This window comes from Lutra lutra, chromosome 18 (genome assembly GCF_902655055.1).
Source record: "Lutra lutra chromosome 18, mLutLut1.2, whole genome shotgun sequence".
NCBI classification, from domain to species: domain Eukaryota; kingdom Metazoa; phylum Chordata; class Mammalia; order Carnivora; family Mustelidae; genus Lutra; species Lutra lutra.
Window position 1 is genome coordinate 17117955 of NC_062295.1, and position 23583 is coordinate 17141537.

Sequence of the window (23583 nt, forward strand, 5' to 3'; positions counted from 1 at the left end):
GAGCTGACATGTCACAGGAGGTATGGAGGACACCCAAGACTGGGCCTCGCTCCTGGACAGCAGCCAGGAACAGCTGTGAGGAAGGACAGCCCTCAGATTCAAAGGGGATCCTGCAGGGCCAGCCATGGCACAGGCTGCCCAAGGTGAGACCCATCCCCTGTGTCCTTGATCCTTGGGTTGTGTGGAAATAAAAATCGGGAGATACAGAGAAGCCAGGGTCCCTTAAAGGGGTTCACTACCCCCATGACTTTTTATCTGTGATGGTAGTGGCTTTCCTGGGCCCTACTGCTGCCTGCTGCCTCAAGGCAGAGCTTTCAACTGTCCTCAAAGTCTTGGGCCTGAGATCATACAGAACGAGCTCCCATCATGGTGCAAGCAGAAAGCCTGTGACCCACTCCTAAGCCTCTGCTGGTACAGACCTAGGACATCCAGGGTGGAAGGTGCATGAGACCATGAGACTGGCAGATGAAATTTTCTCCACACTGTCTAGAAGCACAGATCTCTCAATTCAGGGATTAGCAAACTTGCTGTAAATGACCAGAAAGTATTTTAGCCTTTGCAGGTCAGACGGCCTTTCCTCGAACTACTCAACTCTGCTGTCGTGCTGTTAAAGCAGCCATAGAGAAGACTTAAAGTAAATGGGAGTTGCTGTGTTGCAATAAAACTTTATTTACAAAGACAGGAGGGTAGGTGAAATTTGGCCCTTTCAGCCTGGCCTCGAAAGTCCAAAAGACATTTTTTTTTTCCCAAGGAGATTAGAGGTTTTTAAAAACACACATACCACACACACACACACACACACACACACACACACACACACAGTTACATGTGCCCTACCCCTTTCAGCTTACTGATCAAGGAAATAAAAATGAGGTAATGTGCTCAGATATCACTTAAGGTCCTTCAGGCTGTAACAGAAGACCAACTCCATTTGATTTATTACTTTTTTAAAAAGGTTTCTTTATTTCAGTGAGAGAGAGTAGTGGGGGAAGGGCAGAGGGAGAGAGAATCCTGAAGCAGACTCCCCACTGAGGATGAAGTCTGATGCTGGGCTGGATGCCAGGACCCTGAGATCATGACCTGAGCCAAAACCAAGAGTTGGCCACTAAACTGACAGAGCCACCAGGAGTCCCGCCATTTGGTTTAAATGGTAAAGACATTTATTAATTCCCAAGATATACATTGAGGGGAAAGGTCACAATGGCTTCACATGGCCAGAGGCAAGTGACTCCCTCCCACCCAACATCCCCTCATCATCCCAGAGGCCTGAGGTTATAAGAATTTATTGTTCCAAAGAGAGAGTTCCAGTGTTCACTCTCTCTAGTAGGAGAAAAATTAAAAATGAAAGTGCTCATTTCCCAACATTCTCACCAACACAGTGTATTAGGAACCTTTTCATTGTGGTTAATCTGATAACTAAAAAATGGTATCTTACAGTAATTTTATTTTATGTTATTCCTCTTTTGGGGGGCTGAAGTTAAGGATCATTGTTATATGATTAAGAGCCATTTATATTCTCTTTTACTGTGAACTGTTTATGTAAAGAATTACTTTTTTGTCTTTTTTAAAGTGATAGTAACACTATTAGACTTTGCAAGTCCTTTCTATCAAGTCCGTGAAAGGATTTGAGATGAGAGGGTGACTCAGTCTCAACCAGATTGAGAAGTTGGCCAAATGACCCCAGTCCTTGGGCTTGTAGGGAATCCTGGCCCTAAAGATGGAGCCTATGGCTAGATTCTGTAAGAAATGCAAAGAAAGTTTAAAGGGGTGGTCTCTGACAATTAAGGACATGGATCTTACTTTGAGCTGAGGATGAACCAGGCTTTAGGAAGATGGGGCCAGGCCTGCCTAGAGGTCTGAAGCCTCCGTCCTGGGCTCCTGAGGCAGCTTCCTAACCAGTGTTTCAGAGGCAGGAACCCACCTTGGAGCCCCGGGAGCTGGGTGCCCAGGCAGCGTGTCAGCGGCCGGCCTGCCTTCTTCCTCTGCCTGGGCTGGTATCTCCAGACTGCAGCACGCTAGGAGAGTGCTTCCCAAATAGGGTGTGGTGAGCATCTTTAAAGTTCTTGTTTCAATATCCAGTCTGTTGTGGACGATATTCTGTAATATACAATAAAAATGATTCCCTAGAAACATAAAATGCAAGATAACCTGTAAACTACAAGCTCAAATTATTTATTAGGAGAATCAATAGACATAGAACTCCTATATCACATTGCAGTATGTTTCTAAATGCTACTCAAATTTTGTTCTTAAGATAGTTATGCTTTAAGCAGCAAGGCTTTAGAACACAGATTTTATCTTCCTTTCCCCCTCTTATTTCCTATCTCCCTTACTCAAGCTCTCCCCACCCTGGAGCTGAATAAGTCCATTTTGGGGGCAATGTTTGCTCGTGCCTTCCTCTCCCGTAGATGGTCTGTGACACCAATTTGTAAACATAGAAGCTTTTACCCACATATGATGGAGATGATGGGAACATGGTAAGAAATACAGCTTTATTTTATTTTGTTTTGCTTTGCCATTTATCTGCTCCATTTTCTGACTGCAAAATATTATTTCATCATGATCTCGCATTTAGAGTTTTAGTTGCGTCCTAAGTAGTTTGCACCTGGCCACAAAAAAGCATATTTCATAAGTCAATCGGAGAAAGACAACTATCATATGATCTCCCTGATATGAGGGAGAGGAGATGCAACATGGGGGGTTGAGGGGGTAGAAGAGTAAATGAAACAAGATGGGATTGGGAGGGAGACAAACCATAAGTGACTCTTAATCTCACAAAACAAACTGAGGGTTGATACGGGGAGGGGGTTGGGAGAGGGGGTGGGGTTATGGATATCGGGGAGGGTATGTGCTATGGTGAGTGTTGTGAAGTGTGTAAACCTGGCGATTCGCGGACCTGTACCCCTGGGGATAAAAATATATGTTTATAAAGCTGTAAAAAAAAAAAAAAAAAAAAGAAAGAAAGAAAGGATGAATACCCAAGTTTTGTAGCAACATGGACGGGACTGGAAGAGATTATGCTGAGTGAAATAAGTCAAGCAGAGAGAGTCAATTATCATATGGTTTCACTTATTTGTGGAGCATAACAAATAGCATGGAGGACAAGGGGAGATGGAGAGGAGAAGGGAGTTGAGGGAAATTGGAAGGGGAGGTGAACCATGAGAGACTATGGACTCTGAAAAATGATCTGAGAATTTTGAAGGGGTGGGGGGTGGGAGGTTGGGGGCACCAGGTGGTGGGTATTGTAGAGGGCACAGATTGCATGGAGCACTGGGTGTGGTGCAAAAATAATGAATACTGTTATGCTGAAAAAATAAAAAAAAAATTAAAAAAAAATTAAAAGCATATTTCAAAGAGGAACATTTAGATCTGATGTTTTGATGTAAAACACTTGTCTTTCCTTTGTAAAATAATGGGACATTTTATTTTAATTTTTAAACATTTTACTTATTTATTGGAGAGGTAGAGCATATGCGGGAGGGGTAGACAGGTAGGGAAAAGCAGGCTCCCAGCTGAGCAGGGAACCCATGGGGCCTAATCCGAGGATCCTGAGATCCTGACCTGAGCCAAAGGCAGATGCTTAACCAAATGAGCCACCCAAGTGCCCCAAGGGATATTTTATTTCTCATATCTTTAATTCTGCCATTAAATCATTAAATAGGTTGTCCTTACTTTGGTTCCAGCAGCTTAAAGTTAGAAACAAAAACAAAAAACAAAAAAAAAGGAAGAAAATGAAAGTCTTGATTTCTCCCATGAAGTCCTCGGATAAATCACTGACCCCAAAGAAGAGCAGCAAAATCCTCCTTTGCTCTTCTGCTGTGGCGGGCTCTGCAGGGATGATTTCTGACCTCACTGAGTGATAGCTTGTCTCTGTGTCTCTCTCAGGATATTTTGCTCGAGTCCATGGCATCAGTTAGCTGATAAAAGCATTTCTACAGAAGAAAGAATGTCATTGTCAAATTCTAAATCTTGGGACTGGGATGGAGACCACCTTCTGGAGATTAAAGGTAAATGAACATTCGCCCTCTTCTTTCCTGAATTGTTTCATTTGTGAAGGTGCTTGTCTGGATCAAAATGTTAAACATTTATTCAGAGGGAATGCGGTGACTGCCAGTCTTGTGCCCATGTCCCCAGGTGCTGCTGCCATCAGCCACGTACTTAATGTCATACAGGCCCTGGTGAAGGACAGGCACCTGGCTTCTCATCCTTTGCTGTTACAAACAGGGCTTTTGATAAAAACACTTGTAGACGTGTCCTCTGCACGTGTGGAAGACCCTGCCAGTGGGATTGTGAGCCCCAGAGCCCCTGTGTCTGCCGTATTGACAATCGCAAAGATTTTATTGTCATCGTGACAGTGTCTTCAGTACAGTTTAGAGATGTGCAAGGCTGGTGATAGTGATATGGCACAGAGACCTTTTGTAGCTATTCCCTGATTTGATCCCTCACCTGCTCTGTTAACGAGCAAGCACAGGTAACTAGGCTCACTCACGGGAAACGAGACGGGTCCGGTTAGTGGCAGAACTAGGAGCGAATAGACTGCAGGTCCCGCAAGTCCAGGTTGCTTCCCGGTTCTCTGTCTAGAGCCTTGTGTTTGCTCAGGGGGGTCTTTGCGGACCATCAGTCGGTGGTGCCTGTGCCTCAGTGACCATCGTGTGGTGGAAGGAGCTGGAGCAGAACGCAGGGGCAGAACGTGTGCAGGTGAGCAGACGCCACTGGAGAAATGCCTCCTCTCTGCCCCACACCCTTTTGACTTGGTCCCGAGGTTTGGTTTCTCCTTCATGTCATGTGGTTGGGTTGATAAGGAATAAATCTGATATTTTTTTTTTAAAGATTTTATTTGTCAGAGAGAGAGAGGGAGAGAGAGCAAGCACAAGCAGACAGAATGGCAGGCAGAGGCAGAGGGAGAAGCAGGCTCCCTGATGAGCAAGGAGCCCGATGTGGGACTCGATCCCAGGACGCTGGGATCATGACCTGAGCCGAAGGCAGCTGCCCAACCAACTGAGCCACCCAGGCGTCCCTAAATCTGATATTTTTATTTCTGGTCCAGGCACATTGAGACTAGGTAATCCTTCCAAGAAAAAGGTTATCTGCCAGTAGTAAGGAAGGCACATAGCACAGGGTAGGAAAGATGTAGTGGAGGTGTTTTGGATTGGTCCAAAGGCTTTTTTTTTTTTTAAATCTAGTCTTCTTGAAAAAAAGAATGTTTGTTTGCTCTTCAGAGCCTAGGCCAAAAGGGCCAGATTTCGCCTACCCACCTGTCTTTGTAAATAAAGTTTTATTGCAACACAGCCACTCCCATTTATGTAAGTCTTCTCTATGGCTGCTTTACCAGCACGACGGCAGAGTTGAATAGTTTAAGGAGAGGCTGTCTGGCTTGCAAAGGCTAAAATACTTTCTGGTCATTTACAGCAAGTTTGCTAATCCCTGAATTGAGAGATCTGTGCTTCTAGACAGTGTGGAGAAAATTTTATCTGCCATTCTCATTGTCTCATGCACCTTCCACCCGGGATGGTCCCCCAGCTGCACCAGCAGAGGCTTAGGAGTGGGTCACAGGCTTTCTGCTTGCACCATGGTGGGAGCTCGTTCTCTATGATCTCAGGCCCAAGACTTTGAGGACGTTGAAAGCTCTGCCTTGAGGCAGCAGGCAGCAGTAGGGCCCAGGAAAGCCACTACCATCACAGATAAAGAGTCATGGGGTAGTGATCCCTTTTAAAGGACCTTAGCTCTGTGTCTCCTGACTTTTATTTCCACACAACCCAAGGATCAAGGACACAGGGGATGGGTCTCATCTTGGGCAGCCTGTGCCATGGTCGGCCCTGTGGGATCCCCTTTGAATCCAAGTGCTGTCCTTCCTCATAGTTGTCCCAGGCTGCTGTCTGGGAACAAGGCCCCGTCCTGGGTGTCCTCCACACCTCCTGTGACACGCCAGCTCCTGAGGAATAGAGTGTCAGACGGGGTTAGGAATCCCAGAATCAAAAGTGGAAGTGTCACGTGCCACAGCCATTTTGCTTCTTGCCAAAGCCCAGAAAGATGTCTGTTCCTTAGAGGCTCCAGGTGTGCCTCTGGATAGCTTTCCCTCCACAGTGACCTCTCATTCACAGTTCTTCTGAGAGTCAAGTTTCTCATGCCTGAGAAAAACTTTTTTTTTTTTAAAGATATATTTATTTCTTTCAGAGAGAGGGAGGGAGAATGTTCGAGGAGGGGCAGAGGCAAAAGGAGACAGGTTATCCAGAAGGAGACTCCTCAGAGCACTGAAACCGACACATGATGCAATCCCACGACCCTGAGATCATGATCTGAACCAAAATCAAGAGTTGGCCACTCACTCGACTGAGCCACTCAGATGCCCCGAGGGAAAGCTCCTTATAATAAAATAAGAAGTCCAGCACAAGGTATAGGAGTGTATGCTGTCCTTCATTTGTTTTCAATCATTCTGATTGTCTTCGGGAATTTTAGACTCTTCTTAACCTTTTCTATTGTGGGAGTAACATTCTGGAAGGGCATTGTGGGGTATCCTAGCAGAAGTTATGTCCTCCTCTTCCCTAAGCATAGCCTCCCAGTAGCCTGAGCCAGCTCATCCATCACCATGTTCTGCACACAGCCAGACATGAGTGGCAGCTCTGAGTGTGAATGGTTGGGATGGCTCAGCCTGCGTCTTCTGATATGCCAGGAAGCGGTCTTGTTCTCTGTCCTCCTGTCTCCTTCTCTCTCCCTCCCTCTCCTTCAAACCAGACCCCCTGAGATTTTCAACAAGGGAAGGTGGTAGCTAGACCTATAGATCTGACACTCACCCTTTGGGGTCACCTCCTACTAGGAAGTGCTTTCTCATGATTTCTGCCCCCATCATGCTGACCCTCGGGTCGGCGACCCCGCAGTCTCTGCTTTCCATCACTGGTTACTGTCTGCATACACGGTGCTCTTCTATGTGCCATTGCTCCTGTCAGAAATGGGGTTGTTATCCCAGCCTGCAATAGTGACACCACAACCAGATTCTGGATACCAGCACCTGTCTTTTGTCTTTTCCCATTGAATGAACTGGTTCTGTATTTCTGGAATACAAGTACAGGTGGACACGGGTGTTCAAAGAATACATGGCGAGGGGGGATGCCGACCTGGTCAGCAGGTGTGGAGCACCTTGTTTCTTGCCAGGCCTTAGGGCCGTGAGGAGCTATTGCAGGCAACACAGACTGTGATTGCAAGAGGCCAAAAAAGGGTGTCTTTGCAGCTGGGGGTTGAGGAGAGGATGCATTCAAGAATAGTCATCAGGCCTGAGTGACTGGACATGGCAGACATGGAGAGAATGTGCCAGAATGGCCAGGGCGTGACCAGGCTGGGGACGCAGATGGGGTAGCGGGGCCGTGAGTATTTGTGTCTGTGTCTCTGTGTGGGTGTGTGTCTTTGCATGTGTATCCCAGCGTCTTTGTCTCTGTGTGTCTCTGTGTGGGGTCTCTGTGTCTGTGAGTGTCTCTGTGTGTGGGTCTCTGTGTAGATGTGTTTCTTTAACTCAGTGTACATGTTTGTGTGTTTCTGTGTGTCTGTCTGGCTTTCACACTTTCTTTACTGCAGCCCTCAGTAGAAATAAATGTACAGCCCAGGCCAGGCCCCACATCTGTATATGTGTGTCAGTACATCATAAAGGCCCGCCCATGCTGCTTACTCTGGCAGGTCCTGCTTTGAGTGTTGCTAGAGTATTTATTTCTATAGGACTCCTCACAGCCCTGTGAGGTGCTGTCATTTTCTCTACTGTGTGGATGTGGAAAGCTTGGCCCAGGAAGTTGAGTGACTTCCCAGCACCTCCTAGCAGACAAGTGGCTGAGCTGGGATCTGAACCCCATTCCCCCACTCCAGAGTGCCTGCCCTTTCCCCCTACCACACTCTCCTCTCACAGGAAAAATTAAATGTAGCATAAGACAGTGCTTGCCCTCACCATGGTGGGTGCTTTGTGATATTTGCTGTTGTATCCTATTTGATACCCCACATGCTGGCCCCACCCCCACATTGGTTTCCTGACCCTCCCTAATCTGTCTCAGTCTGCTTTTTGGCAAAGTCTGTTAGGCCCTACTTCTCCAGGGCCTCTCAGTGCCTCCCTACCTCCATGCCAGTGGCTGTTCCCCCAGTTCTGGCTCCCCATGTCTTCCTCCCTGGACCTTCCTCCTGGATGGCTATGAGAACCCCCTAACTTTCATCCTCCATCCGTTCTCCACACGGAGACCAAAGTCACCTGGAACATGCATTTTTCACCATATCGTTCCTGATTTGGGCCCTGAAATACTCCATTGCTATTTGGGTCTTAGTACTCAGTACATGAAGATGGTCAGTAAATGTACGAGGGAATATTGAATTAGAAAACTTACTGTGTATTTTTCCTCAAGATGAAGATCTCCCAGGAAAATATTTTGAGGTCCACTTTCCAGTGATGGTCACAAGAAAGCTGCACTGCATCAGGTAAGTGTGGCTTGGACCAGACAACAGAGCCGGGTAGATTCAGAGGCAGCAGTCAATAGGGGGCCAGTCTGCTTGCCGGGGACCTCATTTTAGGGGGCTCTTCCCTTGAACCCCCTCCCTGCTTTCTTGCTGGCCCCGGGATCCTCATTCCAACCTGTGGAGCAGTTTTCCAAATGCAGTACACCCTCCATTGCAACTATTTTGTCCGTGGATGTCATTTCTCTGAACCTTGAAAAGAAATGACCTACAGTAGTTTAATCATCTGAATTGTTCTGTGTGTTTTGTCTACTTTGTTATCTCCAGGGTATAGAAAGGTGCCCAGCCCAGAGGGGATGCCTAGTAAATATTGTTCGAGTGAATGAGAGGAGGCTAAACTTAGGCATTTAGTATATGTGAGATATTCCGGGTGCCACCCTGAGGCCAGGTTTTAAGAAGTTTGCAGGGTTGTCAAGGATGAGTTTGTGACTTTCTGCTGGGAGCTTTTGTAGCACCATGTGAAATGCTTCACTTGGATCATCTCATTCAGTGCTCAGAGCAGACTCGTGAATTCCAGTGGGGAAACCCAGGCTCAAAGCAGTGAAGTGACTTTACATCATGGCACCTGTAGAGGAAGGGGTGGAGTTGAGATTGGACCCTGGCCCAAACTGCTAGAGCTCCTATAGCAGTTCAGTAATGTGTCAGGATACAAAATCAATGCACAGAAATCAGTTGCTTGCTTATACACTAGCAATGAAAATATAGAAAGGGAAATTAGAGAATCAATTCCCTTTACTATAGTACCAACAACCATAAGATATCTTAGAATAAATCTAACCAAAGAGGTAAAGGATCTATATACTCAAGGAACTACAGAACTCTAATGAAAGAAATTGAAGACACAAAAAGATGGAAAAACATTCCATGTTCATGGGTCAGAAGAATAAACATTATTAAAATGTCTGTACTGCCCAGAACAATCAAAATTCCACTGGCATTATTCTAAGTGCTGGAAGAAACAATCCTAAAATTTGTATGGAACCAGAAAAGACCATGAGTCACTAAGGAAATGTTGAAAAAGAAAAACAAAGCTGGGGGCATCACATTGCCTGAGTTCAAGTTTTACTACAGAGCTGTGATCTTTAAGACAGCATGGTACTGGCACAGAAACAGACACATAGACCAATGGAACAGAGCAGAGAGTCCAGATATGGACCCTCAACTCTATGGTCAACTAATCTTCGACAGAGCAGGAAAAAAATATCCAGTGGAAAAAAGACAGCCTCTTCAATAAATCGTGCTGGGAAAATTGGACAGCTATGTATAGAAGAATGAAACTAGACCATTCTCTCACACCATACACAAAGGTAAACTTGAACTGGATGAAAGACCTCAACATGAGGCAGGAATCTATCAAAATCCTAGAGGAGAACATAGGCAGTAACCTCTTCGACATCAACCTCAGCAATTTCTTTCAAGACATGTCTCCCAAGGCAAAGGAAACAAAAGCGAAAATGAACTTTGGGACTTCATCAATATCAAAAGCTTCTGCACAACAAAGGAAACAGTCAACAAAACAAAGAGGCAACCCACAGAATGGGAGAATATAGTCCCAAATGACACTGCAGACAAAGGACTGATATCCAAGATCTATAAATAACTCCTCAAACTTAACACCCCAAAAACCTATAATTATGTTAAAAAATGGTCAGAAGACATGAACAGATACTTCGCCAAAGAACACATACAAGTGGCTAACAGACACATGAAAAAATCTTCATCGTCACTAGCCAACAGGGAAATCCAAACAAGATCACATTGAGATACCACCTTACACCAGATAGAATGGCCAAAATCAACAGGACAGGAAACAAGATGTGTTGGAGAGTCTGTGGAGAAAGAGGAACCCTCTTACACTGTTGTTGGGAATGCAAGTTGGTTCATGTAGCCACTTTGGAAAACGGTGTGGCAATTCCTCAGAAAATTAAAAATAGAGCTATATGACCCTGCAGTTGCACTACTGAGTATTTACCCCAAAGATACAAATGTAGTGAATAGGAGGGCCGTCTGTACCCCCATGTTCATAGCAGCAATGTCCACATTTGCCAAACTATGGAAAGAGTCAAGATGCCTTTCAACAGACAAATGGATAAAGATGTGGTCTATATATACAATGGAATATTACGCAGCCATTGGGATAGAATATGGAGAGAGGCAAGATGGCAGAGGAGTAGCCGACTGAAATGACATCAGATCCCAGGACTTCAGCTAGATAGGTATCAAACCATTCCAAACACCTGCAAACTAAACAGGAAATAGAGGAGAAGAGCAGCAATTCCAGGAACAGAAAATCGACCACTTCTGAAAGGTAGGATGTGTAGAGAAGTGAATCGAAAGCAATGGGAAGATAGACCGTGGAGGGGTAGGGGCCAGCTCTTGGCAAGCAGTGGAGCAGCAGAGCACAAAATCAGAACTTTTTAGAAGTCTGCTGCACTGAGGGACATCACTCCAGAGGTTAAGCGGGGTTGGAGCCCTCGCGGGGACAGTGAGGTCTCTGGTCTCACAGGATCACAGAATGACCGGGGGTATCTGAGCGTGGCAGAGCCCCCAGGTGTCACAGCAGGGAAGCCAACTACAGAGACAGAGCTGTCGAGTGAGCTTTTAGATTGGGGTTACCTTAAACAGTGATTCAAGGCCCAGTAAGGCCTCTGCTCTTTGAGCATGGACCCCACAAGTGGCAGATCCAGAGACTCACCTTCCTGCTCTGTAAGGAGCAGCATGGCAGGAATCTGCTGGGTTTGGAGACTCCAAACGGGGCCATATGCCAGAGATAGAAGTACTTGTTCACATACCAGGTGAGCTCAGAATGCAGCCGAAGGCCAGGGAAATGAGAGGGATTGACTGCTTATCTCTGAGGGCGCACTGAGGAGTGGGGCCCCAGGCTTTTGTCTCCTCTGGGCCAGAGATTGAGAGGTTGCCATTTTCATTCTTGTCCTCCAAATCTCTTCAGAAAGGGTTAAGGGAACAAAAGTTCCATGAACAAACCCAAGCAGAGTACTTAGCCTGATCCCTGGCATGGACGGTGTAATTCCACCTCAGGCAATGACAGTTGAGAATCACTGCAACAGGTCCCTCCCCCAGAAGATCACCAAGAACATCAGCCAAGACCAAGCTTATTGGTCAAGGAGAACAGTGGAACTCCAGAGCTAGGGGAAAACAACACGTAGAATTCCTGGCTTTTCCCCCATGATCCTTAATCTTGCAATGTTATTTTTTTATTATTTTACTTTTTTTCTTACTCTATTTTTTTTTAACTTTTCCTCTTTCCCCTTTTAGCATTTTTAAACTAGTTTATCTTAACAATACCTTTCTAGAAAAAAAAGTTTTTTAAACCTTCATTGTTATAGTCATATTTTACCCCTTCATTGTACTTAACCTTATTTTTTGTATACATATTATTTTTCTATAAAATTTCAGGATGCAATTTCTTCTAATAGATCAAAATATACCCTAATTTAGAACATGGCTTTGTTCTAATCTCCAGCCTGAGCACATTCCCTCCTCTTTTTCTTCTTTTCTTTTTCCAACCAACTTATCTTATTAACTCTTTTTTTAGAATTAAAAAAAAAAAATTCATCTTTACAGTCATATTCTGTTACTTCATTGTGTTTACTCTTATTTTTGTACATATAAGTTTTTCTTTCTTTAAAATTTTGGGAGGTAATTTCTTCTAAGAGACCAAAATACAGCCAAAATCAAGTGGGTGGCTCTGTCCTATTCACCAGTCTAATACATATATATATATTTTTTTTTAATTTTTATTTCTCCCCCTCCTTTCTTCTCTCCCCCCCCCCCAGTTTTGGATCTCTTCTGATTTAGTTAGCATACATTTTTCTGGGGTCTTCACCATCCTTTTAATATTTTATTCTCTCATTCACATATTCTTATCTAGATAAAATGACAAGGCAGAAAAACTCACCACAAAAAAAAAAAAAAAAGAGGGAGTAGAGATGGATAGGGATATATGGACATTGGTAATATGTCAGAACTAGAGTTCAGAATGATGATTCTCAAGGTGCTAGCTGGGCTCAAAAGAAGGCGTGGAAGATATTAGAGAAATGCTTTCTGGGAAAATAAAAATCCTTTTCTGGAGAAATAGAAGAACTAAAATCTGACCAAGTTGAAAACAAAAAAAAGCTATTAATGAGGTGCAATAAAAAAATGGAGGCTCTTACTGCTAGGATAAATAAGGCAGAAGAGAGAATTACTGATATAGAAGACCAAATGATGGAGAACAAACAAGCTGAGCAAAAGAGAGACAACTACCATGAAGGGAGAATTCAAGAGATAAGTGATATCATAAGATGAAACAATATTAGAATAATTGGAATTCCAGAAGAAGAAGAAAGAGAGAGAGAGAGACAGAAGGTATATTGGAACAAATTATTGTAGAGAATTTCCCTAATATGGCAAAGGGAACAAGCATCAAAATCCAGGAGGCACAGACAATTTACCCCCTCAAAACCAATAAAAATAGGTCCACACCCCATCATTTAATAGTAAAAGTTGTAAGTCTTAGTGACAAAGAGAAAATCCTGAAAGCAGCTCAGGACAAGTCTAACATACAATGGTAGAAATATTAGATTGGCAGCAAACTTATCCACAGAGACCTGGCAGGCCAGAAAGAACTGGCATGATATTTCCAGAGCACTAATGAGAAAAATATGCATCCAAGAATACTATATCCAGTGGGCTATCACTGAAAATAGAAGGAGAGATAAAAAGCTTTCAGGACAAATGAAAACTAAAAGAATTTGCAAACACCAAACCCCCCTACAGGAAATATTGAAAGGGGTCCTCTAAACAAAGAGAGAGCCTAAAAGTAGTAAACCAGAAAGGAACAGAGACAATATACAGTAACACTCACAGGCAATACAGTGGCACTAAATTCACATCTTCAAATAGTTACCCTGAATGTAAATGGGCTAAATGCTCCAATCAAAAGACACGGGGTATCAGAATGGATTAAAAAAAAAAAAACAAACCAAAAAACAATCAATATGCTGTCTATAAGAAACTCATTTTAGATCCAGAGACTCCTCCTGATTTAAAGTGAGGGGGCGGAAAACAATTTACCATGCTAATGGACATTAAAGGAAAGCTGGGTGGCAATCCTTTTATCAGATAAATTAGATTTTAAGCCAAAGACTAGAATAAGAGATGAGGAAGGACACTATATTATACTGAAAGGGTCTGTCCAACAAGATCTAACAATTTTAAGTATCTATGCCCATAACATGGGAGCAGCCAACTATATAAACCAATTAATAACAAAATCAAAGAAACACATCGACAGTAATGCAATAATAGTAGGGGATTTTAACACCCCCCCCCTCACTGAAATGGACAGATCATCCAAGTAAAAGATCAACAAGGAAATAAAGGCCTTAAATGACACACTGGACCAGTGGACATCACAGATATATTCAGACTATTCCATCCCAAAGCAACAGAATACACATTCTTCTCTAGAGCATATGGAACATTCTCCTGAATAGATTACATCCTGGGTCACATATCAGGTCTCAGTTGGTACGAAAAGATTGGTATCATTCCCTGCATATTTTCAGATCACTGTGCTCTGAAAGTAGAACTCAATCATAAGAGGAAAGTTGGAAAGAACTCAAGTACACGGAGGCTAAAGAGCATCCTACTAAAGAATGAATGGGTCAACCAGGAAATTAAAGAAGAATTGAAAAAATTCATGGAAACATATGAAAATGAAAACACAACTGTTCAAAATCTTTGGCATGCAGAAAAGCTGGTCCTGAGAGCAAAGTATGTAGTGATACAAGGCTTTATCAAGAAACAAGGAAGGTCTCAAGTATACAACCTAACCCTACACCTAAAGGAGCTGGGGAAAGAGCAGCAAAGAAAGCATAAACTCAGCAGGAGAAGAGAATTAATAAAGATCAGAGCAGAAATCCGTGAAATAGAAACCAAAAAGAACAGTAAAACAGATCAACGAAACTAAGAGCTGATTCTTTGAAAGAGTTAATAAGATTGATAAACCCCTGGCCAGACTTACCAAAAAGAAAATAGAAAGCACCCAAATTAATAAAATCATGAATGAAAGAGAGGAGAGATCACAACCAACACCAAAGAAATACAAACAATTAAAAGAACATATTATGAGCAACTATACACCAGCAAATTTGACAATCTGGAAGTAATGAATGCAATCCTAAAAACGTATAAACTACCAAAACTGAACCAGGAAGAAATAGAAAACATGAACAGACCCCATAAGTAGGAAGGAGATTGAATCAGTCATCAAAAATCTTCCAACAAACAAGAGCCCAGGGCCAGACGGTTTTCCAGGGGAATTCTACCAAACATTTAAAGAAGAATTAATAACTACTCTTCTGAAACTATTCCAAAAAAAAAAAAAAAAAAAGAAAGGAAAACTTCCAAACTTATCTTACGAGGCCAGCATTACCTTGATCTCAAAACCAGACAAAGACCCTACCAAAACAAAGAACTACCAATATTCTTGATGAACATAGATGCAAAAATTCTCGCCAAAATACTAGCCAATAGGATCCAACAGTACATTAAAAGGATTATTCACCACGACCAATTGGGATTTATTCCTGGGCTACACTATTTGATCAGCATCTGCAAATCAATCAATGTGATAAAATACATAAAGAAAGAACAAGAACCATATGATACTCTAAATAGATGCTGAAAAAGCATTTGACAAAGTACAGCATCCTTTCTTGATCAAAGAAGAGTGGAGGGATAGAGGGTACATACCTCAATATCATCAAAGCCATCTATGAAAAACCCACAGTGAGTATCATTCTCAATGGGGAAAAACGAGAGCTTTCCCCTCAAGGTCAGGAACACAGCAGGGATGTCCACTATCACCACTGCTATTCAACAGAGTACTAGAAGTCCTACCCTCAGCAATCAGAAAACAAGAAGAAATAAAAGGTATCTGAATCAGCAAAGAAGTCAAACTCTCACTCTTTGCAGATATGATACTTTATGTGGAAAACCCAAAAGACTCCACTCCAAAACTGCTAGAACTTGTACAGAAATTCAGTAAAGTGTCAGGATATAAAGTCAATGCACAGAAATCAGTTGCATTTCTATACACCAACAACAAGACAAAAGAAAGAGAAATTAAAGAGTCAATCCCATTTACAGTTGTACCCAAAACTGTAAGATACCTAGGAATAAACCTAATCAAAGAGGCAAAGAATCTGTACTCAGAAAATTATAAAGTACTCATGAAAGAAATTGAGGAAGACACAAAGAAATGGAAAAATGTTCCATGCTCATGGATTGGAAGAACAAATATTGTGAAAATGTCTATGCTACTTAAAGCAATCTACACATTTAATGCAATCCCTGTGAAAATACCATCAATTTTCTTTTCAAAGAAATGGAACAAATAATCCTAAAGTTTATATGGAACCAGAAAAGACCCCGAATAGCCAGAGGAATGTTGAAAAAGAAAGCCAAAGCTGGTGGCATCACAGTTCCAGACTTCAAGCTTTATTACAAACCTGTAATCATCAAGACAGTATGGCACTGGCACGAAAACAGACGCATAGATCAATGGAACAGAATAGAGAACCCAGAAATAGACCCTCAATTCTATGGTCACCTAATCTTTGACAAAGCAAGACAGAATGTCCAGTGGAAAAGAGACAGTCTCTTCAACAAACGGTGTTGGGAAAATTGGACAGCCATATGCAGAAGAATGAAACTGGACCATTTCTTCACACCACACACAAAAATAGACTCAAATGGATGAAAGACCTCAATGTGAGACAGGAATCCACCAAAATCATTGAGGAGAACATGGGCATCAACCTCTTCGACCACAGCTGCAGCAACTTCTTCCTAGAAACATCGCCAAAGGCAAGGGAAGCAACGGCAAAAATGAACTATTGGGACTCCATCAAGATCAAAAGCTTTTGCACAGCAAAGGAAACAGTCAACAAAACCAAAAGAAAACAGACAAATGGGAGAATTTATTCGCAAATGACATATCAGATAAAGGGCTACTATCCAAAATCCACAAAGAACTTATAAACTCAACACCCAAAAACCAAATAATCCAATGAAGAAATGGGCAGAGGACATGAACAGACATTTCCACAAAGAAGACATCCAGATGGCCAACCAACACATGAACGGGTGCTCCATATCACTCCATATCAGGGAAATACATATCAAAACCACAATGAGATACCACCTCACACCAGTCAGAATGGCTAAAATGTAACAAGTCAGGAGACAACAGATGTTGGAGAGGATGTGGAGAAAGGGGAACTCTCCTACACTGTTGGTGGGAATGCAAGCTGGTGCAGCCACTCTGGAAAACAGCATGGAGGTTTCTCAAAAAGTTGAAAATAGAGCTACCCTATGACCCAGCAATCGCACTACTGGGTATTTACCCCAAAGATACAAATGTACTGATCCAAAGGGGCACGTGCACCCCAATGTTTATAGCAGCAATGTCCACAATAGCCAAGTTATGGAAAGAGCCTAGGTGTCCATCAATAGATGAATGGATAAATTAGATGTGGTATATATCTATAATGGAATACTGTGTAGCCATCAAAAGAAATGAAATCTTGCCATTTGCAACAATGTGGATGGAAATAGAGGGTATTATGCTGAGTGAAATAAGTAAATCAGAAAAAGACATTTGTCATTGGATCTCCCTGATATGAGGAATTTGAGAGGCAGAGTGGGGGTCTTGGGAGGAAGGAAAACTGGAACAAGATGGGATTGGGAGGGAGACAAACCATAAGAGACTCTTAATCTCATGAAACAAACTGAGGGTTGCTGTGGGAGGGGGGTAGGGAAAGGGTGGCTGGGTTATGGACATTGGGGTGGGTATGTGCTATTGTGAGTGCTATGAAGTGTGTAAGCCTGACAATTCACAGACATGTACCCCTGGGGCAAATAATACATTATATGTCAATAAAAATAACAATAAAAAGGATGAATACCCAGCTTTTGTATCAACATGAATAGGACTAGAGGAGATTATACAGAGTGAAATAAGTCAAGCAGAGAATATCAGTTATCATATGGTTTCACTTTCTCATGGAGCATAAGGTATAACACGGAGGACATTAGGACAAGGAAAGAAAAAGTGATTTGGGGGAAATCGGAGGTAAAGATGAACCATGAGAAACTGTGGACTCTGAGAAACAAACTGAGGGTTTTGGAAGGGAGGAGGTGGGGAGATGGGCGAGCCTGGTGGCGGGTATTTTTTTTTTTTAAAAGATTTTATTTATTCATTTGACAGAAAGAGAGAGAGAGAGTACAAGTAGGCAGAGGCAGGCAGAGAGAGGAGGAAGCAGGCTCACCGCTGAGCAGAGAGCCCGATGCGGGCCTCGAACCCAGGATCCTGAGATCATGACCTGAGCCGAAGGCAGCGGCTTAACCCACTGAGCCACCCAGGCGCCCCTGGTGGTGGGTATTAAGGAGGGCATGTAATGCATGGAGCGCTGGTGTGGTGCATAAACAATGAATAATGGAACGCTGAAAAAAATAAAGATTTTTAAAAAATAAATAAACCCTGACCTCAAGCCCACGGTCAGTGTTTCCTAGTGGTATTAACCCGTACTCCCTTCCCTCTTTCTCAATGAGTGATTTAAATAGAATGCCAAGTCTTACGTTTAAAAAAATTTTGGTGAACCTAAAAGTTTCAGCTTGTCTTTCAGAGATGTCTAATTCTCAACATCTGAAATAGTTTTCTAGTATGAGGCTATTCTACTATATCCTATAAAAACAGGGCTTTCACCTTTTCAAATAGAAGATTCTGTTACAGTAAATATGCTTTTTAGTTGCTGCCTGGCATCTGAGACTGTGTATCTGCAGATGAGGATCTAACTTGGTAGAACCCCGAGTGAAATAAGAGTACGTGGGCTCTCGCTTAGGCCCAGAGGTGGCTTCTAGGCTGGAAAAGGCATTGGCCTTTGTGTGTGGTTGTTGTGATAGAGGATTCAGGTCTCTCAGGTCTGATTTTTTGCATATCCTGGAGGAGAGGACTCATCACATAAATGTTACTGACTTCAGGTCTGTATAGGGGTCCGTTTTCCAGATAACTGTGAGCAGTAAGCACTGGGTTATAAATTTTGTTGGAAAAGAGGCAGGAAACTAGAGACAACTTGGAAAACACTGGAACATAAGGCAAATTCTTGCTGACCTCTCTTGAGCGATTTCTGAGTGTTCCATATTTCCTGATGAGATTATGAGTGGACACCCAATTCTGAGTGTCCTGCTTAGCGACCTCCCCTGAGCCCCGATCCATAGAAGTGTGACTGCATGTGCCAAGGGCCCAATGTCATGGAGCAGAAGGGCCTCTGCAGTGAGTAGCCCTTGCTTTGACAGGAGCTAGATGTTTGCCATTCCTGGAGATGGTGTTTGCAGTTTTGCTGAAACTGAGCTGCTTACCTTATTTCAGTTTTTCCCATCTTCCCACAGAGTCAAGCTGTTCTTTTTTTTTTTTTTTTTAAGTTTTTATTTATTTATTTGACAGAGAGATAGAGAGCACAAGTAAGCAGAACAGCAGGCAGAGGGAGCGAGAGAAGCAGGCTCTCTGCTAAGCAGGGAGCCCAATTCCGGGCTCAATCCCAGGACCCTGGAATCATGACCCGAGCTGAAGGCAGTCGCTTAACCAACTGACCCAGCCAGGCGCCCCATGAGTCAAGCTGTTCTTATCACAACCCATCATAGATTTACATTCAGAGGACCCACTTCAAATCGGCAAGTACCCTTAACTTGCATGTTACAGTATGGGCTATAGAACACTCTTTGTTTTTTTCCCTTTTCCTTTGAAAAGTGTGTGTGTCTGTGTGTCTGTGTGTCTGAGTCTGAGCCTGCATATGTGAGCCGATGATGTCACATGGTGTATACTTCTGTGATACGTTTACACTGCATCACATTTACCGTGAAGGAATTTAAAACAGATGTGCATAGGTCCCTGTTCTCTAATCTTTACAGAATGTTTCTCAGTGATTTGCAAAAGATGCAAAAATAGATTTTTTCCTGAAAATATCCATTTCCAGCTTTCCTTGGGAGCATCCATTCTGGCAACATCAGACCCTCAGTCCTGCCCCCACTGTTCCCCGCTATCTGTACCTGACCTACTCTACTGATTATGTCACCTCTTTGGCCCCTCTGTTTTAATTATGAGTGTTACCAGCAACACTCTGCTCACCTCTAAGCCTTCTGAACCAAGGGAAACCTCTTCCAGAATGTTCCATCATTTTCAGTCTGTGTCTGATGGAGTAGTTCAAGGGACTTCTTAATAATTGCTACCAGGAGACATGCCCAGAGAGGATGGCCTTTGTGGTTGGTGGACACAGATGACACAGGAAACATCAGACAACCAGATAGGCCTCTATGCAACCACAGTGCCATACTCATGCTCCTAGTGAAGAAACTCCCCCAGAAAAGAACATCTCTCCCATCCTTTGTTTCCCTCCTATGAATTGTAAGTAGATCTTCTGTAGGCTTTGCCATTTCCTGGCCTAGTTGTTTTCTCCACACTGTGGCTGTCCTAATTCTCTGCATATTGGGTGATTACTTGGGTAGGATGATTACTGGTAATGAAAGAGCTAACATTTTGCATTAGCTTTGATCCATCAGTGTAGGAAAGTATGAAGTAGAAAGTAAACACACTCCATAATCTCTCCCCCCACCAAAAAAAGCAGGGTTCAGAGTGTTTTCTCCTGTGGATGAACAGCACACCAAGAGATGGATAAATATCACACATGAGAAAGCACACACAGAAAGATAATCCAGTGCCTGGCACGTACAGGGTTCCATACATTTTTGTTGAGAGACCATATATACACACTGAATGAATACATAGGTTGTAGTTCAGTATATATCTGTTGAGTGAATGAATCTGTATTTCTCAACATCAGTAAATTCAGGTGTCCTTTTAATAAAGTGAATCATTTATATTCCTACTTTGTAGCTAGCTCGCTCTTTCTGCATCCTAGCGACCCGTGACTATCTTTGTGTCATCATATCTAGGTCTGCCTCCTCATTTCCAATGGCTTTCTAGTTCTCCTTGGCATGGAAATTCCGTGACCCTTAATGTATTCAGTACTGATGGTCCTTTAGATAGCTGCATGTTTTATGGTGTTCTCTTAAGCAGTGCTGTAGAAAGCACAGGTACATGTGCATGTTTGCAGGAATTGCTGGCTCAAGGAATTGTCCCTTGTGAATTCTAATAGCTACTGCCAAGCCGTTCTTTGAGACCCTGTTTACTGATTTGTATTTTCACGAGAGTAGATGAAGGTTCCCTTTCCACACACCCTAACGCTGGCTGTTATCATTTAAAAAATTCTGCCAAACTGTCAAACCTATTAATTTAACAGGTTTTATTTTATTTTTTTTTTAAGATTTTACCCATTTTTATTTATTTGTCAGAGAGAGAGAGGGAGAGAGAGCGAGCACAGGCAGACAGAATGGCAGGCAGAGGGAGAAGCAGGCTCCCCGCCGAGCAAGGAGCCCGATGCGGGACTCGATCCCAGGACGCTGGGATCATGACCTGAGCCGAAGGCAGCTGCTTAACCAACTGAGCCACCCAGGCGTCCCAATTTAACAGGTTTTAAAGAACTTTGTGCTAATGAGATGGAGTATCCTTCCTTCCTTTTACTGGCCTGCTGGATTTCTTTGTAAATGTCCATTGGAAATGTTGCAGTTTCATCTTCTTTTCAATTGCTGGGAATCCTTTAGAACATAAAGATACAGTCTTTGATCAAAGTCCCTCATCAGCCTTTTTGGGGAAGATTTTTTTTCTTCGTGTTTTCTTGCTTGCTTTTGAACTGTGTGTATCTTCTTTAGGTACATTTTCTGGTCCTGCACCTTAGAGTTTCCGATTTTGCCATCATAGTGTCCGGAGCTCATGACCAAGAAAGAATTCTTGTGCTGTCTCTGGTGCTGCAAAAAGGTGATTTTATTAAAAACCGGGGACAGGTCCTATAGGCAAAAAGAGCTGCCATGGAGTCATGAGGAGTGGCCTATTCTATACTTTCAAGTTTGAGGGGGTTGGAGATAGTGTAAGTCTCCAAGGAATTCTGGAAGGAAGGTTTCCAGGACCATGAGGGGCTAGCTGTTGTTGGCACAGTCTAATAAAGCCTTAGTCATGAGACCCTTCAGCCCTAGATCAGTGGGCCATATGCTTGAGGGATGATTGCCAACATGTATCCTGGGGGCTAGAGATAAAGGAAATTTCCAAAAATAAGTTTTATATGTTAAGGTAGGCTTCAAGGATCCTGGGAGGGGGATTTGGGCTAGGATTGCATTTGCCCTTCACAGGGTGTCAACACAGAGACAGTTGAGTCCCTGGAGGAATGCCCCTTGCCTGTTTCAAGGAGTTGTCAATGGGTTGCAGGAAGTAAGGACATTTCATAATTGCTCTTCAGCCTTTGTTTCCACATCACATTTCACCTCGGTGAGGAAAAATACCATTGCGTGGAAAGCACAGGAAGCAGGAGTTTGTGTGGTGTGATACCACTTCAGGGGAATGTCGAGAGCCAGGTGTGTTTTCTGTGGGCAGGCACAAGGGCAGGCAGGTGGGAGCCACTCGGGGCATATCTGGGATAGCCACCAAGGCAGGGGTAGAAGGGGAAGAGGCCCAGCTGGGGTGTGGGAAGTCGTGGGGATGAGCTGCTGGGACCAGGACCAGTGGTCACAGCCACTCTACTGAAGGGCCCTGGTCTCAGCCTTTCCTAGCCACCTGGCCTGCAGCGGCTGGGCCCCAGGTGAGTGTTGCCTACAATTGCCTATTGTCTTTTGATTCTAGGCCTCCCTCGGTCAGGAGTCCTGTGACACTTGGCAGGGTAATCTGACTGCACTGGACGCTTTTCCACAGCGGACCAGGTTAGTTTTGTGACCTGCAGAGATGTTCTCCTGGGTTGGTGGCCGGGACTCTGGCCTAGGCCATTCCCTGGGCAGAGTGGATGGCAGTGAGACTTCCTTCACGGGCCACACCTTCAGTTTCTCCAGAGATGTGCTGGACTTTGCTGATGTCATCTGGGTACAGCAAAAATCAATAGACCCTCCAAATGCGATCCTAACACTGAAGGCAGAAGTGACACGGTGGAAGAACTTGTCCCAGTCTTCATCGCAGGGACTGAAGAGCTCAGACTCAGCTGCAGTCTGGAAACTGAAGAACACCTTCAGGGACAGAACAGCATCGGGTGAGGGAGAGGGATGACCACATCAGCTTGGAGTGGCAGGATTACAGAATATCCCTCAGGAGCTTCCCCAGGAAAAGCATTTGGATGTTGGGAGCATAACCATCACACCCTCCATAGTTTGGTAGTCTCCTCGACCTCTGCTGGCATCGAGCAATAAAAAACACAGTCAAAGGTCAGGGCCAGAGACCCCATTGACTCTATCGAGTTTTCATTTTCTCATACTTGGGCTCATCCTCCCAGGGTGATCTGGTAAGAACTAGATTTACCCTTGAGTTGACAATGTTTATGGAGTTTCTACCCAACGCTAGGCACCACAGCAGGTGCTGGAGAAAGGCGACAAGGGCTCTCTTGAGGCCTTTTGTTTACTGGAGAACAAGAACAAGTAAATAGGCCACTGCATCATAGAAAACTGGGTGCTGTGTGGACTTATGAAATTCCCCAGATTGGGGCCCTCCAGTCTCTGTTGGAGCATCAGTAGCATCGGCGAAAGCCTTTTAGAGGCAGAGACCTTTGCCTGGAGAGCTGAAGAATGAGTAGGCGGCAGCTACAGGGCTGGTGTGGTGAAAGGAGCTCTGGAGAATTCCAGGGAGGGGTGAACAGGTAGGAATCCTCGGCCTGCTCTGGAATCTAAAAGCAGGGCATCTATGGCTGAAATGGAAGTGTGAAGAGAGAAGCTGTTGCAGAGGAAGCTGGGGCCAAGGAGAGCCTGACCAGCTTAGGAGCTTGAAAAGGCTCAGAACGGGGGCGCCTGGATAGCTCAGTCAGTTCATCGTCTGTCTCCGGCTCAGGTCATGATACCAGGGTCCTGGGAGAGGGGCCCCAGGTCAGTGTGCCTGCTCAGTGGGAAGACTGCATCCTCCTCTCCCACTGCTTGTTTTCTCGCTCTGTCAAATAAATAAATAAAATAATA

General features: G+C 43.7%; 1 protein-coding gene and 1 long non-coding RNA gene across 2 annotated transcripts in view; one reads left to right on the plus strand and one right to left on the minus strand.

The window, feature by feature from the left end:
- Positions 1-23583, plus strand: part of LOC125090543 (uncharacterized) — a 75979-nt gene that overhangs the window by 9483 nt on the left and 42913 nt on the right. The window contains exons 2-4 of the mRNA XM_047713315.1: positions 1-143; positions 2409-2477; positions 3886-4007. Of these exons, the coding sequence (XP_047569271.1) occupies positions 1-143; positions 2409-2477; positions 3886-4007 (334 nt within the window). The remainder of the gene's footprint in view (positions 144-2408; positions 2478-3885; positions 4008-23583) is intronic.
- Positions 748-3891, minus strand: LOC125090552 (uncharacterized). Its single transcript, XR_007124377.1, has 2 exons — positions 3673-3891; positions 748-2097 (listed from the first exon to the last, which is right to left on the minus strand). It is a non-coding gene; the product is annotated as an uncharacterized LOC125090552 (long non-coding RNA).